Below are 21,087 nucleotides of genomic sequence, written 5' to 3'. Positions count from 1 at the left end.
TCTTAGCAATGAAATATTTCAGGGCAATATTAAGTTAATAACTTGAGTTCAAGGCATGAGCTTTCAACAAATATTTTTAAAAACATCAAAAAGTGCCCCAATTGTTCCAAACTCCTACTTCAAGGAGATTACAAACCAGCAGAGAAGTCTGAATAGCATGGATGGTAGCAAAAAGTTGGATGTAATAAATTCTGTCTTGGAGGAAGAGAGGTCATGAAGGCTTCAGAGAGTAGTGTTTCATCATAGACTTGTGAGAGAACATAGTGGGTTCCGTGCAGAAAAGGGTCTTAAGGTTGAGGTGAGAAAGGTCTAGCAAATTAGGGGTATTGTCTGTCTTGAACATCGCTATATCCCCAGACATCAAACAGGGCTAGACTCTTCATTAAGTACTTGTTGAATGAAGGAATAGTCAGTGAGAGAAGATGGTATAGGGGGCTTTTGGACGAGAATGGAGAACAGTTCCACTCTCCGCCAAGTGGGATGCTAAGATTAAGCAAGCAAGCCCTTGTTGAAGGTTATGCTTCACACATATCATCTCATGTAATTCTCATGACAACTTTATGAGGTTTTATCATTATTATCCAAATGAGAATTATTTCCAGTTGAAGGGGAGCAAAGGAGATACAAGTAGTAAAGGGAGATACAAAGGAGATACAAGTGGGAGTTGAGTTTCTTCACCACTCCACTCAACTGCCTTCTGGCAGAGAAAAGAATAGCATCACTTTCCCCCGGGAAAGCAGAACCAGTCAATCTCAGGCTGATGCTGCAGTCTCCAACTTTACAGTAAGTGAAACAGGTATAAGATTTGCAAAAAGACTCACGAGAGCCAAGGGACATACAACAATAACTCTCCTTACAACCACCTGTGCTTGCGCCCTACTTTCTTCCCCCAAAGCAAGTACTTTTGTCAGCTTCTAATACATACTTCCACAAGTAGAACCTCATATATATATATATATATATATATATATATATATATATATATATATATATATATTACTGTCTTTTAACATATAAAAGGGATTATTTTCCTTTTTCAATATGAGGCCTCGATTTTAAAACAAAAAATAATGGTATCATGCATGATAGCAGGTATTTTGTTTACCGTATGCTGACTGTAAAGTACATAAAGGCAAGTTTCTCTTAAACTCAGTAATATTTTAATGCATTTTGTTCTTTTAATGTATATTTGAAAAATGTCATCACATGATAAAGAATTTGGTCCACAGACAGTGCTTGGGGCTCTGAATAAATGAATGTGCTTTCAAAAGCCCCTGGAAATAACTCTCTCCTCCCCCTGTCCCCAAGAGTACCAAACCCAGAGTCTGGGGGACACACTGTCTCTACTTTTTCATCAACTCCTCCTTGACTGCTTACTCTCTGGTTCCTGCTTTCATTCCTCTACATAATGTTAGAATTAAAATACATTTTATAGGACCGTCCCGGTGGCTCAGGCAGTTAGAGCTCCATGCTCCGAACTCCGAAGGCTGCCGGTTCGATACCCACATGGGCCAGTGAGCTCTCAACCACAAGGTTGCCGGTTCAACTCCTGGAGTCCTGCAAGGGATGGTGGGCTCCGCCCCCTGCAACTAAGATTGAACAGGGCACCTTGAGCTGAGCTGTCGCTGAGCTCCTGGATGGCTCAGTTTGTTGGAGCACATCCTCTCAACCACAAGATTGCCAGTTCGATTCCTCAACTCCCGCAAGGGATGGTGGGTTTTGCCCTCTGTAACTAAAATTGAACACAGCACCTTGAGCTGAGCTGCCGCTGAACTCCCGGATGGCTCAGTTGGTTGGAACTCGTCCTCTCAACCACAAGGTTGCCAATTCAACTCCCACAAGGGATGGTGGGCTGTGCCCCCTGCCACTAGAAAACAGCAACTGGATCTAGAGCTGAGCTGCGCCCTCCACAACTAGGAATGAAAGAACAACAACTTGGCTTGGAAAAAAGGTCTGGAAGTACACACTGTTCCCCAATAAAGTCCTGTTCCTCTTCCCTAATAAAATCTTTAAAAAAATACATTTTATAAACTATCTCACAAACAAAAGTCCAATGCTTGAATTATGTCAAACAGCTAGGCTGCTCTGGTAGGAAGTTAGAGTCCAGACGGAGCCCACCCGACCACATTTTATTCTCCCATGTGGCCTGAAGTCACCTGTAAAAAGGAGAACTCAGAACAGTTTGAAATTCATGCAAGGAGCAAACACACATGAGGGAGCCAAGTCCCAGAGAGATCAATAATAAATCCTCCATGCAATAACTACTGTTTGAGGAACACCTACCATTTGACAGCCCTGTTTCCCAAAAAGAACTGGACCATGAGGATCCCTGGCACAAGGATATACAAATGGCATCTGAGGCTCCTTTCTGGAGACTGTGACTCTGAGTCACGAGACTCCGCATCTATGAGGGATAGGGAAGCTGCCCCTTAATCATCGGAAGTGATTCCCCAATTCTGGCAAGCTAACTGCAGTGGTCACTTAATCCAGATTGTCAACGCTTCACTCTCTCTAAATCCACCCCTATATCCAAGTTCTAATTATTTTTCCTTTATAACACCTCTTGTATCTGCCTCTTCCTTCTTGTCCTACAAACCCAATACTGGTCATCCTTCTATAATAGCTAACATCTAAACCACTGCAACAAATTTCCTACCTGGCCTCAGCCTCTAGTCTTTCTTCAATTACAATCCATCTGGCCCATCACAGTCAGACCAGCTCTTCAGAAACATAACTTCAATTGGGACCATGGTTTCCCCTTGCCTGACACAATCTTTTATTTTGATTTTATTAAGATATATTTTACTATGGCATCCTTTGTTGAAAAGAAGTCCAGCTAGGAAATCTAATATATAAAACAATTTGTTGTAAAAGCAGAACTATTCTGGTTTCACAATGCTGAGAGAATGAATGAAAGGGCCTACACACCCCTGTGCCATCTCCTAATCCTGAGAAGTCCCATAGGACACAGGTGTTTTTGTTAATGTTTTGTTTTCTGTTTTTTAATTCTGGCTTACTCAGAATATAAAGCTTAAATCAAAAGGCTTGATCTTCAAGACAGTTATGATCTCTCTGCTTATATTCTAATAATGGCCCAAATGTCCTTTTTCTATAGCCACATTCGCTAATTTATCCTCCCTCCATCCCAACCCAACCCACGCCAGTACTTCTCCATAGGTTTTTTCCACATCTGTGCTTCTGCATTTCCCATTCCTACTTTATTACTGCCCACAACCCCATTATAATGACTTTGCCTTGATAAATCCTACCTGTCTCAAAACAAGCTTAAATTCCGACTTGCTCCCACCTTTTAAAATCTCATTTATTGTACCATTGAATTGTTAAGTAATCAAACCCCATGATCTTTCGTACTATTTAATTTGTCATGAGTGGGTTTACCATTCAGTGGGAACTGCGCTTACTACCTGCTCAGTGTCTCCATCTAACATATTGCCTTATACATAGTAGGAAATCATTAAATATTTATTAATTTACTTCAGATTTACAACCAAGAGTAAAACTTTTAATTTTCTTTCTGATACTCTAAAAAGTGTTATTATCAAGACTACCCAAATTGCAAATGCCTTTCTTTAAAAATTGTCAAATTAGATTTAATGGGTTGCTCATTTTATAGTTCTTCATTTTAATTTTTCTCTGATATTTTATGTCCTTTCCCTCTAGTCAACTCAAAGCTTCACTTGGACATGTCAATGGAGATGGATCACATTTACTTTCCATTTAGATCTGAACCAACCTATCTACCCTTATTTAAACAAAGGAATGAAAATTCATTGTCCATATTTGTTTCCCACCAGAGGTCAAATGTGGATCTCATTTCTAAATAGATCTAGCAAGAGACGAGAATGAAAATGTGTGACAGGTAGAAAAAGAGGTTGAGTAGTAAAGAATACTTATTTGTCTGACACATGATAAAAGTTAACCAATCCTAAGAGTCACTTAAAAAGAACACTTTCACAGGAAAGAGAGATTACTATGTCATGCTGATAAACACCACAGTTCCAGTCCCAATATCATCTGCTGTTCTTCCCAGCTGTGTTTGCTCATCACTGTGTACATAACACATGCATAGATTCAGAAAATAAACTTGCAGTCTTTCATGACCTGTTTTACAGCTCACATTTTCCTGTATCTTGAGGTTAGGAAAAGGAATATAGTACATCTAGTTTTAACCAAAGAGACCAACCAACTTCATAAGACTTTGTATTTAAAGCACAACTTACACTATGCTTACAAGGTCTTCTGGGGGATGATGTCCCAATTTCCGATATTCTACTTGCCAAATCTAATGTATATTTGAAATGCTCTCTGAAATGGTGCTGTGTTAATTCCCTGGCACCACAACTCTGTGTCAGCAGCATTTACAGGTACCATTATCTATCTACTTTACTAATATCTCTCTGATCTCCTACCTGAGTGTCACCATTTGCACTCCCCACAAGGTCTAGTGGAAGTGACTTCTGAAATCCTCTTTAAATAGCACCTTACAGCTAGTTTTGTCTCCTGGTGCTCTAATAGACCTGTCCACATCTAGTTCATCACTGTTTTGGCAATGTTTCCTCTCATTAGTGGTCCCTAGCTCTTGAACTTTTTTAGACAAATTGCCATTACATCTCATGGTAACAGTTTCTCTATTCTCTCTCTGATGTAATATTCAATCCAGTCAAGCCAGGCACCAAGTAAGAGCTCACCACATAAGTATGTTTTAAGACATTCTCTTTTGTAGCAAAGAACTTCAATTTGGCCTCCCAATGAACTTTGAATACCAATGCAAATGTCTTCAACCCATGAAATGACAGTGATTCTCATGGCTTCCATTTCTAATGACAGACGAAAATAACATAACTTCCAAGTCCTGCCAAATGCAGATATTACTAATAAAAAGAAGTTTCTACAGCCATAATGGATGATGACAAAGAGCTCATCTTGATCAGATCACAAGTTTAAGAATGCAATAGTTTCTAAGTTGCAAAGTAATTCAGCTCAGGTTCATTAGTAACAGTTACACAAATTTGGATTAAACTTATAATAATGTCTATATTTTTTACAAACTAAAGAAAAGTATAGAATCAAAGTGTTATTGGTAGTAATTGGGCTTTTAACTGTTTTTAGAAGCAATAGCAGACTTTCTTCAGGCAATGCAATAGGACAATTTTTCAGTCTTTCTTACTTAAGAACTGATTCTTAGCCAAATGACAACATGCCCTTATTTACTTAAATAAGTTGTTATTTAGCAGGTTCTCTCCAAAAATGATTTAAAAATGTCATTTCCTCAATATCCAAGTGACTTTGGTCCGAAGTCTGTTGATATGGCAAATACTTAGAAAGCACAACCTATCGCCACCATGCTTTAGCCCCTAGTCTATCGTACCTTCCACCAGGTACCAACTTCATCTTATCCAGCAACTGTGAAGGGAAAGTATGAAGGTCATTATCTTTGAGCAAAACCTAAAATCTTTAGTTCCTTCTCACTGCATAAACAGGTTTACTTCTCCCACATTCACCTCTGAAAAAGGTATAATAACAGCTACAGTTTCAATCATCTAAGGTCCAGGATGGCTATGGAAAAAATGGCTCCATATTCCCGATGCCACTTCTTTACAATGGACAACAGTGGTAAGATAATCATGTTTTACACTGATTCCATTTCCCAGTTATATGGAGACTAGTAGTGTCCCCTCAACTCAGAATTAAAAATATAAATAAGGATTTATTGTCATTCACCTAACCTTGGGAAATTCCTGAAAACCTACTTCCAGTATCATATGTAGATTTATACATATGGGAGTTGAGAAGTCTAATAATCACTGAGTCTGCGTATCATTTTACTCCTTAAGAGTTTACCTGAAGGCTGGAATGCACCCCAGGCCACCCAGCAAAAGTCAGTGACTGAACTGGAAAGGGAAACCCAATTTACCTACTAATTAGAGGGATACACACATTCCAGGTCCATCTTTTTGTAATATAAAGAATACTTTATAGTACATAACTACAATTACAAACTCAAAATGGTGCAGAATCCCTCTCCTCCTTTCTTAAGAAGTGATCAGGAAGTTGGATTTGGCCAATTGAGAGATGCTGAGATCAACACAAGCGTCGGGGACTACAGACACTGGGCAGAAGACAACTCCAGAGTGCCTAATGAGATCAATAAAGGGAACAGACTATTTATTCTTCATGGCTTCAGCGTAGTGTAGAAAGTTGGTATTTGGACAACGGAACAGAGTTTAGTAATGGAGAAGCCTGGATTAGGAGGTATTAAGGGATATCTGTCAGTAGCCAACTCTGTTTCTTAGGTTGAGGATGAGGGCATAAGTAAACAATAGATGTATAGTTCATAGCTGCTAAGGAAAATATTAAGCCAAATATTCAGAGAATAAGATTCTAATTATTAGAACTCAGGAACAAGTAGGTAATTAGTTTTGGGGACACAAGGAAACCTCAGTTTTCTATATTTGGGCAAAAGGAAAAGCCAAAAGAGCAACTACAGCCAGAGTCTTAGAGTGAGGCACTGGAACTCTTTGAAATGAAGAAAGTGAAATGCTGGTTGATCGTTTACTTAAAATTAGTGATGACAATGTACGTGAAGGTTAACTTCAGGCTCACGGTATGTCTCTAATATTTGTCAGTTCCTCTCCTCTTCCAAGAACGACAACTAGGAGGCAGCCCTTAAAAGCCCAGAGCACACTCAGAAGTAGTCTATGCCCAGGCATTAAAAGATTAATGAATCCAGTCAATCACATACCTTAAGGCATTTAGAGGTGCTGAGATTGTTGGACAAACAATGGGAAAACGTTACATTTGTATCCCTCCACATTCAACAAGATTTGCATTCTAAAGACCCTATTTACCCAAATACTTGATTTGCCTTAGAGATCTTGACAATATGAAACCTACAAAAACAAATGCCTGCTTCATTTCTTCATGAGTTATATTATATAAGCAATCTCAATTAGAACTATCAAAGAAGGAAGACATTAAAAAGTAGGTCTTATAGTTTAGTGGTTACCAGAGGGTAAGGGGGGTGGGGGGTGGGAGATGAGCGTAAGGGGGATCAAATATATGGTGATGGAAGGAGAACTGACTCTGGGTGGTGAATACACAATGGGATTTATAGATGATGTAATACAGAATTGTACACCTGAAATCTATGTAATTTTACTAACAACTGTCACCCCAATAAATTTAAAAAATAAATTTAAAAAATTTTTTAAAAAAAGTAGGTCTTTTACAGTCACTGAAAATGTCAGTGGTTCTAAGCAGCATTGATGGGTTTAAACTTTTTCAAACAGGAGGATCTCATACCTTAAACCTCAACCTGGGACATTATCAGTGGTTCTGAAGTAGGAGCCTGGACAACACTTCATTAAGTGTGAACATTTTGAAGAGTCCTAAGCAACTCTCCCTTTCACAACATCTTAGACACCAAGGCTTCAACACTGAATGTGGCTTCAGCATAAACAACTCATTAGAAGATCATATACCAAATGATGGGGTTGTGTCTGTGAAATAAATCTCCTGACATTGATATGTGACTCAGCATCATTTCTTGAGGGTGGCAAAGTGCTCAGTGCTTGTACCAGGGAATATACCTACATGGCTGCCCAGGTCTCTGAAAGATATCAGCATAACATGCATGACAAAATTTGTCTTCAAATCAGAAAGTCCTTAAAAGTATTATTTTTTGGTTGGCTACATATATGTAATCACAAGTACACACACTCAATACTATTCTTCAAACTACCTCTTCTTTTGAGTTGGCGTTTCGGATATTAACAAATGAGATTGCATTTGTTAATATCCAATATTCTAATGTGTCACAATGTCTGCCTTCCCCTTAATCCATTCTGGAGATATTCTGGGTTTATCTGTGAAGAGTGTGTCTGGCAAGTCAAGTGTGAAGCCACAAGCTAAATGGCCTCTAATTGATCCTAAGCAGTGATCACATCTTACCCTGGACAAATTACTATAGCCACAAGTCAACCCAACTGCAATTGTGAATAGAGTCAATATTGAACCTGATCCAAATTTCATCAGTCTTCTTTCTACCTTAACTCTATACCCAGTGTCAAATGGATAGCAGTGTCATTTATTTTCTTATTATAGGGATGATGAAGTATTATTTATATTACTATTATTTAAGATGTGTTAGAGTTATCTTTCTAATTGATTCTAAATGATTTAAAAAAACATGTCTTTCCTAGAAATGTCACTAGTAAAATGCATCCAAGTAATGTGGTACTTTCCCTGTCCATAAAACTTATTTGATTAACAGTAATATAGAAGCTAAAGCTTTTGTATGCAGGCACTCAAGCATAATTTAATCATTTTATTTAAGCATTAAAAAATTATTCTGAAAGCCCTGTTAGGTAAAATATACCTGATTAGTTTCAACTTACATTTGCAGGTGTATTAAATAAAGGTGAAATAAATCACAGGATGCTCAGTATGCAATGGAACAGTGTTAAGTTTGTTAACAGTTGGCAGTAAGTTAAAAAAAATTGTAGCATTAGAGAATGTGAAGAATAACTATCTCATTTTAAATAACTGTATTTAAACAGGTTATTTTAAAATAAATTTTGTTTGTGCAAACTCTTTTTATATTACTAGATTTTTGCCTATGGAAACCTCTTTCATAGTCAAACAAGTTGAGGTCCTAATTGCATAATACCATGTATCTGCTGAGGATAAAAGTGCCAACAAATGAAAATGCACATTAGGCAAGAGATTGTCAAAAAAGAAAATTGTCTTTTTTTTGTTTTGTTTTGTTTTTTTGTTTTTAAATAACCCACTCATATTAACAAAAGACTGCAGTGGCTTCCAAATTATAGGTTGTTATTTTTAGTGGAAGTAGTTCAATATTCATATTGGAGCAGATGTAGCAGTTTAACAAAACAGCTCTTCAAATCCTGCACAAATTGAAAACAGAAAAACTGATTGCATTTTCTCTTATCACTTTCCTTTTCTGAATTGACACTTTTGGCCTTCTGAAAATTTACACATGGCTTTCATCTCAACAGCACCTGCTGATCAAATAAAAACCTAACATTTTCATGAAAATGGTATTAAGGACTAGTTTTGTTCTAAAGGCTGTAAAGGGCAATCAGTTGCCTACTTGGTGGCAACAATTGCTGTGTATACAGCATATTCATAATAGTTTTATATTGTCATTAAACTTTTTAAAAATGTTATGTTCCTTCTGATTTTTTACATATTCACTTTTTGTATAATTCACATTTCTTTGACTCAATGTCTGCCCAATACTTAGTTTTATTATGCAAAGACCAAGCAAAATAAGGAATACTTAGTATTTTCTCTACCACTGCTGGGAACACACACATATTTACCTTTACATATCACTGTTTATGCATGAACGTGGGTGTAAAATATCTACATCTCACTTTTGTATTCCACCCACCAAAGAAAACAGCAAACAAAAGTCAAAGTCAGTTCCTATTTCGGAAGGGGCCTCACGGTTCTTTATCAGATATAGATTTAGCAGGTGCTTGGATGTTCGAGTACTCCACACTGGGGAAGAACAGATGTCACCCACAAACAAACTGGTAAACATTTAAATGATGTAACCAACCACTCCCTGCAAATAACTCCAGAGAAGGTAAAGGTCAATCTTGACAATGGGTATTTTTATATATAAAATATGCATGACTGGTTTCCAGGCTGCTTCTCAGATTTTTAAATAAAAGTGCTACATACATTTCTCTGTAACACCCAATTCTGGGTAAAATTAAAGATGCTCCTAAAAAATGCTGTCAGTTTCTCAGCCAACAGAGCTCTACCAATTCTGAAGTATTCCAGGCTGTCCATCCCGATTCTGCCTCAGTGATAAGGTAGCCTGAAGGCAGAAATGACATGCAGTAATACATGCGCCACTGTGGACAGTTGGTCTGTGAATTTCAGTGCTTCATCATGCTCACTGAGGCAACAGCAAACCTGAAATGTCAATATGTTCAGTCAATGGAAGTAAAATAATGGGACTCTATTGTCTTACTCATTCGATCTGCTGCTGTCAACAAGGAAACATGCCCCTCACACTTTAAACAAATTTTAATTAGGCTTCTAGGTACTGGATCATATTTACCTATGAAAACACCTATCTTGACAAGGTGTAGGAGACAAAACAATCATTTTTTTCCACTTTTATCCATTTTAAGAACCTTCCAAAGTTGCTACTATAATTTTGAGAAATACACTCATGAGTCAATAAAACATTTTTATTATTCTTTTTTAAAACTAACTCCAAGGAAAACAATTCCACAGTTCAAATCCAAAATACAAATCTACCTAACAATTTCAGAGGGACTTTTTTTCTCTAGATTTAGTTGAAACCAAAGCAACTAATTTCATATTAAAAGTAAGCTTCATTTGTTTTTCTTACTCATTCAAGTATGTTCAATTCATCACCCTTTCAAAACAAGTCACACAAAACCAAACACCAGTGATCAATTCCAAAAGCCTCTACCCTTTTTGCTCAGTTTGTCAATCTTATAAACAAGGGGTAAATGAAACTACTGTTAAAATAAGGGAGATGGTGCTGAGAAGGGCAGGGGGTGAGGGTGAAGAGAAAATAAATCATTCAATTTTCACCTAAGTTCTATGGCCCTTCCTTGCACCAAAGACAGTCTCATTTTAAAATAAAAATATAAATGAACTAATCAAGTTGTTAAGCAGCTTTTTCTCTCCCCTCTTCATCCAAAGGCTTCAGCATTCAGTCAATACATAATCTATTGTCCTCCTTTATCGAGTCACTTTAAACCTATTCAGACTGGCAAAACTAAACCCAATTAAAGATAAGGCTCTCCGGTAATCTCACCTCAGTAAATCCTGTCTGGATAGCAGAGGTGATGGGAGATAGCGGACAGGCCAGGGCTGATGCCTCCTCCTCACCCATACAACAAAAGGCAGATTTCTCTTTCTCCCTCTGCTAATCTTTAAATGTAAATTCTCTGCCAGCTAAGAGGAGCGACAGATAACATGTTACATCTTCACTTCTCCTGGTCTTATCGACTTCTGAATCATTTGGAAAGGGAGAGAGGGAAAGAGAAAAGCAGCCTCCTGGTGCTTCCCCCCCAGATCCTTCCCACCCCTCCTCCCTCTCCATTCACCTCCCCTCCCTGTTTACGGAGATTACCTTCTGGCAAAGGAGCACAGGAGAGGCAGTGCAGCCGAGGAGGCACCCAGATCGTGGCTTTGTATTCATTAAACACACATCGAAGCTTATCAGGAGTAAAAACCTTGTCAGGATGGCACATTGTGTGTGAGTGAGTGTGTGAGCACAGAAGGGAGAGGAGAGAAGCCAACGTGCATCAGGGTGATTACAGTATCAGCAGGGCCCAGATGGAGGCAGGAAAATAAACAGAGGGTGCGTGTGAGACAGAGCGGGAGAGGGAGGAAAAGTGGAGAGAGCAGGAGGTAGAGAGGGAAGAGCCGGACTGGAGGGAAGAAACCAGAAGGGATTGGGGGGTGGGGGCTCAGGCCCCAGGATGGGGGGTGGCACATGGGGGCGAGTCACCCCAAGGATGGCTGAGAGCAAGACCGGGGGTGGGGGTCTCCTGTATTCCAAAATCTGGCCCTATTCTGAGAAAAAGGGAGGAATCCAGACTAGCAAACTGTATTTCCCTACTCCAGGGCTAGACCCTGAATATTTTGGAGGTTCGGTCTAGGTCAGAGGGAGATCAAGAACTCTTTCTTGGCAGAGAATAACAATGAGGCATTCACCATCTTACCTCCATCCAAATAGCCACAATTTGCAAAACAAGCCTAGCTGAGTCCTCAAAGCAGTTACACAGCCTTCCAGACCAACCTCAAGTGGGAGTTCTTATCCCTTTCTTTGCTGACCCCAATACTCCTTAATTATACACACCACAAATCCATGCATACAGAGATGGAACAGGCAGATATAAAACCTTTCCTTTTCCTTGGCTTTAATGTGTAGCAGCAGAAGAATCATGCAGCCAGGATCCCGGTGATAAGGACCACTACAGCTAGCTATAAGTGACTCTTAGAAACCTCCAGAAGTTGTGTTGGGGAGGGGGTTTCTTATGTGTACATCTGAGAGTCTATTTTGAAGGTAGGAATTTGACAGTGAGGCAATCAATCTCTTCACCCACCCAGAGCCGGAGAATCAAACAGAGAACAGAACTAATGCTCCACCATCAGACCAGAGTTCATCTTCCACCCCATCAGGCTTAGGAGGAAGATACACCTGAGTAGTCCATGGGAGCCCCTTTTTACTTTTAAATGTGCCAATCAGACAATCTGAATATCTGATCAGATCCTTAATGGAGTACAGATAATGCAGCAAATAAGGTTATTTTATTGGGGGAGGGAGAGTATTTGGTTGCATTGTATTTCAAGGCTCTGAAGCTTGGTTAAGAAACTCTCATTACAATATGAAGAGTTCAGAATGAAGTAGTCTGTAAACTGCATAATTGTTCATGGTATATATTGTCGTCCCAGCTGCAGTGACATCTCAACTTATAAAATAGTTTATGCATGGGGTCTCACTATAAAGGGACAAAATGGTAGGGATGAGGGGAGTATAGTCAGTAGAGAGAAAACATAGATGAGCAAGAGAGTAGCCTCACAAAGGAGACAAATTTGAAGAAGTCCTTTAGAAAATGAGGAGAGGTATTGTTTAATCAAACACTCTCCTCCAAAACACTTAGCCAAAAAATAGTTTTATGTGTAGTAGTTGATCCCTGCCACCATGCTCCTACCCCAAGAAAAGAATTAAAGGAAATTTGATAGATAAGGCAAAGGGAAAAAAGAGCTGGGCATAGGAGGGTGAAGGGCATGTGTGAAAAATCTTGTCATGCAATGAATGTCAGATAAAAAGTGGTCTGCCACAATTCTCCAGTAATCCAATAATGTGGAAAACCTCATGGTATCACTGAGAAGAGTACAGGTAATTCTTTTCCATGAATCTTCAAAAAGTGACCAGGTTCAATAGTTAGAGAAGGGTACAAGGGTAGGAAGTAAACCAGTTGGCAGGGAATATTACAAAATTGAGTGAACTCTACTAGATGGGTGATAATCTGTCATTCTCATGTGTTTTAAATTTAGTAACAGATTTCTGGAGTATCGTTTCAGTTCTCATAAAGGGTTACCTTTCATTTTTTCTCTAGTTGTTATAAAAAAACTGCATTCAGAGTAACCAAACGTAACCACAGATACCTTTCCCTTTATTACATTTTAGTTAGATCAATTTGGACACAGACTACATGCAAATGCCTACAAATCCAACACAACTCTAGGAAGAAAAAAATACAATTTACAAATGCCCACTGATTTTTCCATTACACGTTATTTGAAAAATAAAAATGCTATTTAAAAAAACACAAAACAAAACAATGCAGTACTTTGAAATCCAGAAAAGGCTTACATTTTATTTCTTTTAAAAGCATCCAAATACTGAAGACATGAAGAAAACTGTGCAAAAGCTAATCAGCCAATGTTCTTATTTTGTAGAGGCAGAGTATTTCTATTACCACCTTGTTTGTTCATTGACTTTTGACTCCCAGTTATAGAAAAGATCAACCAATTCTCAAACGGGAAGAGTCCGTGACTCTCTTCCAAAGCAAACACTTTGCTGCAAAGCTTTCAATTTAAAAACAAAAGCAATATAATAATCAAGAACTATAATCACAGAATAAGTGTACAACAGAAAGTGGTTTCTATAATCACAGCTGTCCTAAAGTCCAAGCTGAACACAAGAAATCTTAATTTCAACTCGTTCTTACTTAATAATAGGTTACCTCCCTATAAAAGCAATAAGTCCATCTGCCCCAGACAGATAAATTTGAAGTATTAATTAAGATAAAAATCTAGCATTTTCTTTCTTTCTTTGAGTATGTGAATTCTAGTGTGATATAATGTGAGAATTCCAACATATGACCATTATGGCATAGTATCTCATTGCTCAGCTTGTCATTATTTCATTTGCAATTCTTATGTTAATTATGTTCATAATTACTATAAACAGATGTGGTAGACATTCATGTGACCTTTTATTGCAGAATACATTCTTCACTCATTTTACTTTATTTCTCATGTATGTGAAACTGAAATGCAGAAAAAAAAGAAAAAGACTTTCTAATTTTCTGATGTTTTATATACATAAGTTAAAACCTACCTTCTACTTCATCTGCATTTCAAAATATTAGAATATTCTTAACATTTAAGTTGCTTTACAACACATTTTTAAATTGCACACCAAACCTCACTACTGCTCACTAAACTGTAGTTATGGATGCCAAACAAGGCTAGCATCTACGTCTAAGTTGTTTGTCTTTACTTTTTTTTTAATATCAAAGGTTAATGCAGCAGAATTGTGCTTCAAAACCAAGTGCCTAGCAGCTACGTAGCGATTTATTCACTCATAACTCAACCATCACCCTCTTTACATAAAACACATTTACAATAAAATCAGTATGGATTTCATTAGCTGAAAACCTCCTCGAATTTCATTTCTTTGGCCTTAATCTATAATTAGTGTGGACAGACAGGTGCAAACCCTTCTCTTCTACAGCTGGCTACTGGAAATGGTGCAAAGTAGCTCCTTCTGTTTAAACAATACAGAGATAACCTGCTCTGTCTTATCACTTACAATTACCTCCATTAAACTGAACTAATGTTTGCTTTAATAAAATGTTCACTGTTCTTTAAACATTATTTAGGAACTCTTATATTAATAGCTATAAAAAAGTGAATTTGGTCGGTATCTCTTTAGATAATAACTTATGTTGGATAAAATTTTCCCACTGATGAATACTACTCTAAGCTTCATAAAGTAAAGGTGTCGAAGTTGATTTAACATTTGATAGTTATTTTGTGCAAATAGAGTCAAATATGATATTTTAAAAGGCATGTCATTGACAAACAATTTTTAACAAGCAAGGTGGGAGGAAACATTTTTCCTGAAGTTTAGAAGTATGAAAGGTTTATTTTTTTCTTACAGATTTTAACTTGTTATGAAAGTGTATAACTTAAAATCCTAGATTGTTTTCAAAGGACATTTATGTTAACCTAATTTCATGTATTTATTTAACTTCTTATAGATTATTCTGAAAGATGTATGAGTTCATCACTTTAAGGCACATTTGAAAATTAACTAGAGATGTAAGTGCACTCTGTAAGCACATGGTTAAAAATAACTCCACTCCATAATAAATAACCTTTATAAAGCCAGAGATCACTTCTTTCAGCTTCTGCTATCAATAAAATCTGTAGATCACTATAGGATGAATAAGGTGTCTGTAAAACAAAGAACTTTTAAATGTCCAAATGGCAACAAATAAATAGCTTTTCTCACTGAACTTACTAACTTACAGTAATAGACTCCAGTAAAATGCAACTGACTCGTTTTTTTTATCTCATGCAAATCATGCAGGTGCCAATTTTTCAGACTGCTTTGCTATGAAGGGCTATGCTGCCTGCATAAAACCTCAGTGCTTTGCATTCAGTGCCTGTCAGCTGATGTTCATATCAAGGCAGTGAGAAACAGGATTTGACAGTGAAGAATGTCCTAAACTGACAACCACTGACCAGCATTCCTATTGGAAGCACTGCTTTCTCCTGATCCCTTTTCAATGTTTTTTGTGTTTTTTTTTTAGTTTTGTTTTTTGCTAAGCTTCTGTTTTATAATAAAATAAATGATAATGACCTTACATTTATGTACTTCTTTGAAAAATTTGAAGTGCTCTTGTATTTGCAAATATTTAAACTAACACCCTCGATGGGAGAGCTCATCATCAAATACCAGTAATATTTTACTTTTCTTCAGAAAGGGAAAACTAAAAATATTTAAAAAGCTGCAGTCCTATAGGTGTGACACAATACTATTTCCAGCAACTTACAATCAATAGTGCAGTTTGCATTGTTTTGCAAGTAGAATGCTTCTTATTAGAAAGGTCTTTTAAGGACCATTTTAAAATCAAATCATTAGCAGGTATTAGTGGGTCATGGAGACTAAGTCTACAAAGGAAAATACCATTTCAAAGACCTCTGGTCTGCTTTGAGTTGTCCAAACATTAAAGAAAAATAGATTGCTTTCTCCACTGCTTCTTTTAGGTATGAACCGGACACTGGAGAAACTACATACTCAAATTCTCCCACTCAATATTTAACTTTTCAAATAAAGTGACTGCTGTCTAAATGGTTTACAGTAAAATTATCTATGCTTAAACAAAGATTTTTAATATAAAGTTCTCTTAGTATAATCTTAGATAAAGTCAGTTTTCATGCACTCAGAATAAGTCTGATCATTTGGTTGGAATTTTGTCTTTTGAAAGAATCAACCAAAGAAATACCAAATGCTAAATACAATAAAAGTATGCAACCATGGACTTCAACTTCCTTAACATCCATTCTGGCTGCAAAAAAAAAAAAAAAAGCCTGGGGTCAAACTAAGATTCCATGATTAATACTGGGTAAGACTGTCAGACTTCCCTCAAAAAATAACAATCAGTAAAAGAAAGGAAAAAAAAATAGAAAAATAAATCAGGTAGCCCTATCTATGCTACCTGGAAGACCCCATAATGTAAAAACTAGACTACATTTTCAGAATAAACAAGGGGTCAAAATCCATGGAATTATGAATTTGCTGCTGCTTGTACACATCACAGCTGACATAAACACCCAGGTTGGGACTATGTTGGTTTAAGAAACAATGGTGTTTGTTGACCTTTTCTAAGGAGCTGTGTGACAGGAGAAACTGGGCACAACAGAATACTCCCATGGTCAAAGCAAAATGCTTCAATAAACTAAAAGGAGGCCCCCAACACTAACAAACCATTTATCACAGAGAAGCTGGTCAATTTGTATTCTAGTGAGTCTGGACTCACTGGGCACAGACCCAGTTCACTCTGTTCTCTGCAAAGGAGGGGTATGATGATAAAAGACACTGAGTGCACTTAAAAATGGTACAGATGTTTAAAAGGAGACTAGGAGGGGGAAAAAAACCTGTTAAACAGATTGCAGTTCACATAGAAGGCAGAAAAAAATGCTTTGGTCAGCAACCCGACCTTTATCAGAGGATAAATCAATTTGCAGCAGCTGTGGACAGCCATTTATATACAGGCCCTGGGCAGATTAATTAAAGGAAGAGAAGTTAAAACTGCAAGGGGCTCAGAGTTACATTAAGCACATAAAGTTAATCTGGGGTGGCCTCTCCAGCTCTCCTGGTCTTCACTGCCTCGCCCTAGCCTTAGTGACCAGTCTGCAGAACCTCCTCCAAGGGGAATCTAGCTTACTTAAAGCGACATTTTGCAGGTTCTTCAAGGAAGCTGCAGCCAGGCTGTGGCACGTTGGGATTTGAGGTGCCCAATCTTGAAGAAAAGATAGGCTCAAAGGATTTCTCCACTATTCTTTGGAAGGAACAGGGAGACCAAGTGCTGCAAGGCTCCCCAACCATATCCTCCAAACTGAAAGGCTGGGGTGGGGGTGGGAACTAATTTTAGTGACAGTCTTGGTTCACATCCTACTTCCCGCAATCATAGTACTCAAACTTTTCCAAGGGTTGATAGCCCTTACCAGAAAAACAAAGTTTCAAAAAAATGGATTTAAGCGTCTGGTGTCGACATAACGGTATTTGCTTAAGGAGTCCTGGCCAGCGCTGGGTCCGCCTCTGAAGAGGGATCAGAGTACGCCAAACATCCCAGTTCTTTCAGGTTCTCAAAGAGAGCGGTGGGCCGGGAGACCCGGCACGCTTCTCTACTCGTTCAAGGGCTTCACCTAATGGGTTTCTGGACATCGAAAAAACTACCCGGACGCGGCTCCCGGTCTGGGTTCCGCCGAGCGGGAGCGGCAAAGCTCCCAGCTCAGGAGAGGCAGACACAGCGTCTGGGCCCGGACCGGAACACCCACAGGGATAGGGCGGCGGGGCCCCGAGTGCGTAGAGGTCCGGATAGGAGCGACGCTGCCCACCGATCCCCAGCGGTGAAGGTTGAGTGGCGCTTAGGTCGCCGCCGTCGCCCGCCCGCGCGGGACTTACCACTCCAGCACCGCAAACGCCTAGAAGTAACAGGGAAAGTTCGCAGACAGACGCAGAGACTCTGCCTGAATGTCGCTAAGAGGACCCCGACCCTAGTCGCAGCCAGGTCTCGAAGTTAAGATTCCGTTCTCTTGCTCCTAATGCTAAGTTTTCCACCATCGAAACGAGTCTTTTCCAGTTAAAACAAACAAACAAAACCCCACTATACGGGTTTAGGGCCACCTGCCAAATGCACCGTGGGCACCCTGGCCTGCTGTTTTGTTGGGATGCGGAGATGGGGTGGGGAACCACGCATCATCTTCCTGCTCATATATCGTAACCATGGACAGGAAAGAAAAAAAATAAAAATAAAGGCAGTGCGGGAAATCTAAGACATGAAAATTGCCATCTTTGGCTGACCCGTGAAGTTCAGTATCATTACAAGCTGCAGTCACCCGCGATGCTCCTCTTTGCCCAGCTGCGTCGTCCTACCCAACCTAGTTGAGCGACAAGTACAGCCTGGGGGCTCTCGGCCTAATCATCCAAATGAACATGACGGCCATCAGAATAATAATTAATAGCAATGGCCAGGAGCCCTTCCCCGCTGCCCGCCCGCCCGCCAGCCCAGCCCTCCCGCAGGCACTTACACTGCACAGGGACCGAGAGTCCCACCATCCGCCACCGGCTCTGAGCTGCAAGTAAAACTTCGCGTCTTGGCCCGCCCGCGAGGCGAGAAGGCAAGAGATCCGCGCGGCTTCCCTTGCGAGGCCAGAGTGTCCGCAGCCACTCGCCCACGCGCGCTCGCCAAGAGCCTCGGAGTCGCGCCACTGAGTGCCGGCTGCCGCTCCGCGCTGCACACAGAGAGTTGCGGTGCAAAAAGCCCAGGGTCGGGGACCCTAGCCGAACGCAGCCTCCACGCAGAACCTTGGACTTGCGGAGCTCTGCTCCCCTCCTCCCACCTCCCACCGCTTTTCTGTTGTTGCTGCTGTGGCAGACAAATGTGATGTGGGGCGCAGGGAATTGCCACTGTCACAGGCGGCGACTGCGTCTGCCTCGCCAGCCCTCGCTCACTCTCGAGGAAGAAGACGCATTTATCTGCAGGGCAGCAAGGCGTCCGCCGGGGAGCAGGAGCGCCGCGCACAGTGCGCGGAGAGTGCCTGCACCAGGCCAGCCCCGGCGCGCGCCCGCGCCCGGGGCGCCGCAACCGCAAGCGAGGGAGGCGGCAGCGGGGCTGCTACCAGGTGCAGGGGGGTGGGCCCCGCGGCAGGGTGAGAGGACGTGGAGGTAGGAGACTTCTGTGTTGTGCAGGGGTCACGGAGGTCAAGTATATGTTAACAATGGGCAGGCCCAGCTCACTGGGGCGCGCGAGCGGGCGCGCGGGCGGCCTTCCTCCCGGCCTCGCCCTCTCCGGTGCAGGCTGGACGTCGGGCTGGCTCCCTAATGATGCCTTACCAGGCCGCCTGCTCTCCCAAGGCCCGAGTGCCCTACAGTAACCCAAGAGGACCACTTTCCCTGGCCATCTGGAATGCTCCTGGCTGCCCTCCCTGTGTCTCGTCACTGGCTGTAGAGGCAGCTCTGCTAGAAATCAAGACACTCTCAGGTCTCTTCTCTAATCCCCTTCTGTCAGCTGATTTACAGACTATTTGCTTTCGCATTAGATAATAGTCTTAGAGAAAACATTTATCGTTTTCTTTTTTTTTCCTTTGTTTTCCTTCTCCCATAGTATGCCGTTATATAGAAAGGCACTTCTTTTCTATCTCAGGTTTTTGTTGGCTGTGCCACCCCTCCCCCCACATTAATATCATTACTTCGGAAGGGGGGAGGGAGTCCCAGAGGACAAGATAGGTGAAAGAATTCCAGATATTTCCAGAGTAAATAAATAATCTCTCAGTGAACAGGACTGACAATTTGTACAGAGCAAAAAAAAGGGGGGGGGGCTTGAATAATAATGAAAATATTAATATATAGGTCAAATATGATCAGATAATGGCTAGCAATGATAATTAAAATGAAATCTTTTAAAATTAGTATGGAAAGGCGTCACTACTGCAAATGTTATATTTAGTGCGACAATTTGAAATTCTGCCCTGAACCATGTTTTTTTCTAACTGGCCTAAATCAATGCAAAATGTACTGTGTGCATGTTTCTAAAGCTCATCTTTACAAATGAAAAATGCTTAAGAGTCACAGCCTGATGCAGTGGGAACTGATGAGGCATTTGTGGATTTTATTTTTAAAAGTGGCGCTTCCAGTATTTAATAGTGAGTAATATCCCTTCCCCCATCCTTTTAAACCCAGCTGGAGCTTCCAGTTCTGAAGTCTTTTCATACTCTACTAATTTTTAGCAATTCATTTCCAGAAAACACTCATTGTACATTCCGCCCTCTCCTTGGGACATTTGACTAATGAATTATAATGGATTAATGAATTGTAATGTTAAGTTTTGGTATTTGATATTATGATGTTGTTAATTTGAATCTCAAATTTTATCAAGTTGTATATTGTCTAGTAATTTCTGCATGTACAGCTTTTTTTTGCTATCCTTGCAAATCTTACCAGTATTAATCATTTTAAAATATAAAATGTTATGTACACTACTATAACACCTTTGTGTAGGAAATTATTTATGTCTAAGCAGCTTACTTATATTTTCTTTAAAGAATTAAACATATTTTGGTGTTTTATTATCCTAATACTATTTCTTCTGTCCCCCAAATTGAAAATCAGTAATTTAGATTCTGGAACTATACATTAATCCTTACTTAAAATTAATAAAATGACATCTGAATTAGGAATGATTCTTTTGAAATAGTGTTACTTCTAAAATAATTTTTTAAATTTTGATTTAAAGTAAATCAGCAAATTTTAAGATGCGATAAATACGGGGAGAAATAAAATGTATATATTATGCCACATTTTCCTTCTTCCTGTAATTTGTGTCAATGAAATTAAATTGAAACATTAAACTTCAAAATCAATGGAAAGTAACTTGCAGGAAATCAAAACAGTTTTATACTTTCAGGCTATATTTGCAACACCAAGGCATATATTTAAATCATATTTTATAAGATGCTACAAAT

General features: G+C 39.5%; 1 protein-coding gene across 7 annotated transcripts in view; it reads right to left on the bottom strand.

Annotated features, from left to right (window-relative positions):
- RUNX1T1 (RUNX1 partner transcriptional co-repressor 1) overlaps nucleotides 1-19,071 on the bottom strand; it is a 182,301-nt gene extending 163,230 nt beyond the window's left edge. For 2 of the 7 annotated variants that reach the window (XM_074316318.1, XM_019718441.2), the window contains exon 1: nucleotides 18,655-19,071. Coding sequence is in view for 2 of the 7 variants with exons in the window: in XM_019718441.2 (XP_019574000.2) it covers nucleotides 18,655-18,682 (28 nt within the window). In the remaining 5 variants the exon portion in view is untranslated. Of the gene's footprint in view, nucleotides 1-9,732; nucleotides 9,898-10,849; nucleotides 11,050-11,167; nucleotides 11,379-18,654 lie in introns of those variants that run through there. The other 5 variants (XM_019718440.2, XM_074316317.1, XM_074316316.1 and 2 more) reach the window with 5 other exon arrangements.
- Nucleotides 19,072-21,087: the final 2,016 nt, after the last annotated feature.

This window comes from Rhinolophus sinicus, linkage group LG12 (assembly GCF_036562045.2).
Source record: "Rhinolophus sinicus isolate RSC01 linkage group LG12, ASM3656204v1, whole genome shotgun sequence".
NCBI classification, from domain to species: Eukaryota; Metazoa; Chordata; class Mammalia; order Chiroptera; family Rhinolophidae; genus Rhinolophus; species Rhinolophus sinicus.
Note: the sequence above shows the minus strand (reverse complement) of the source record. Positions and strands in the feature narration are given on the sequence as shown.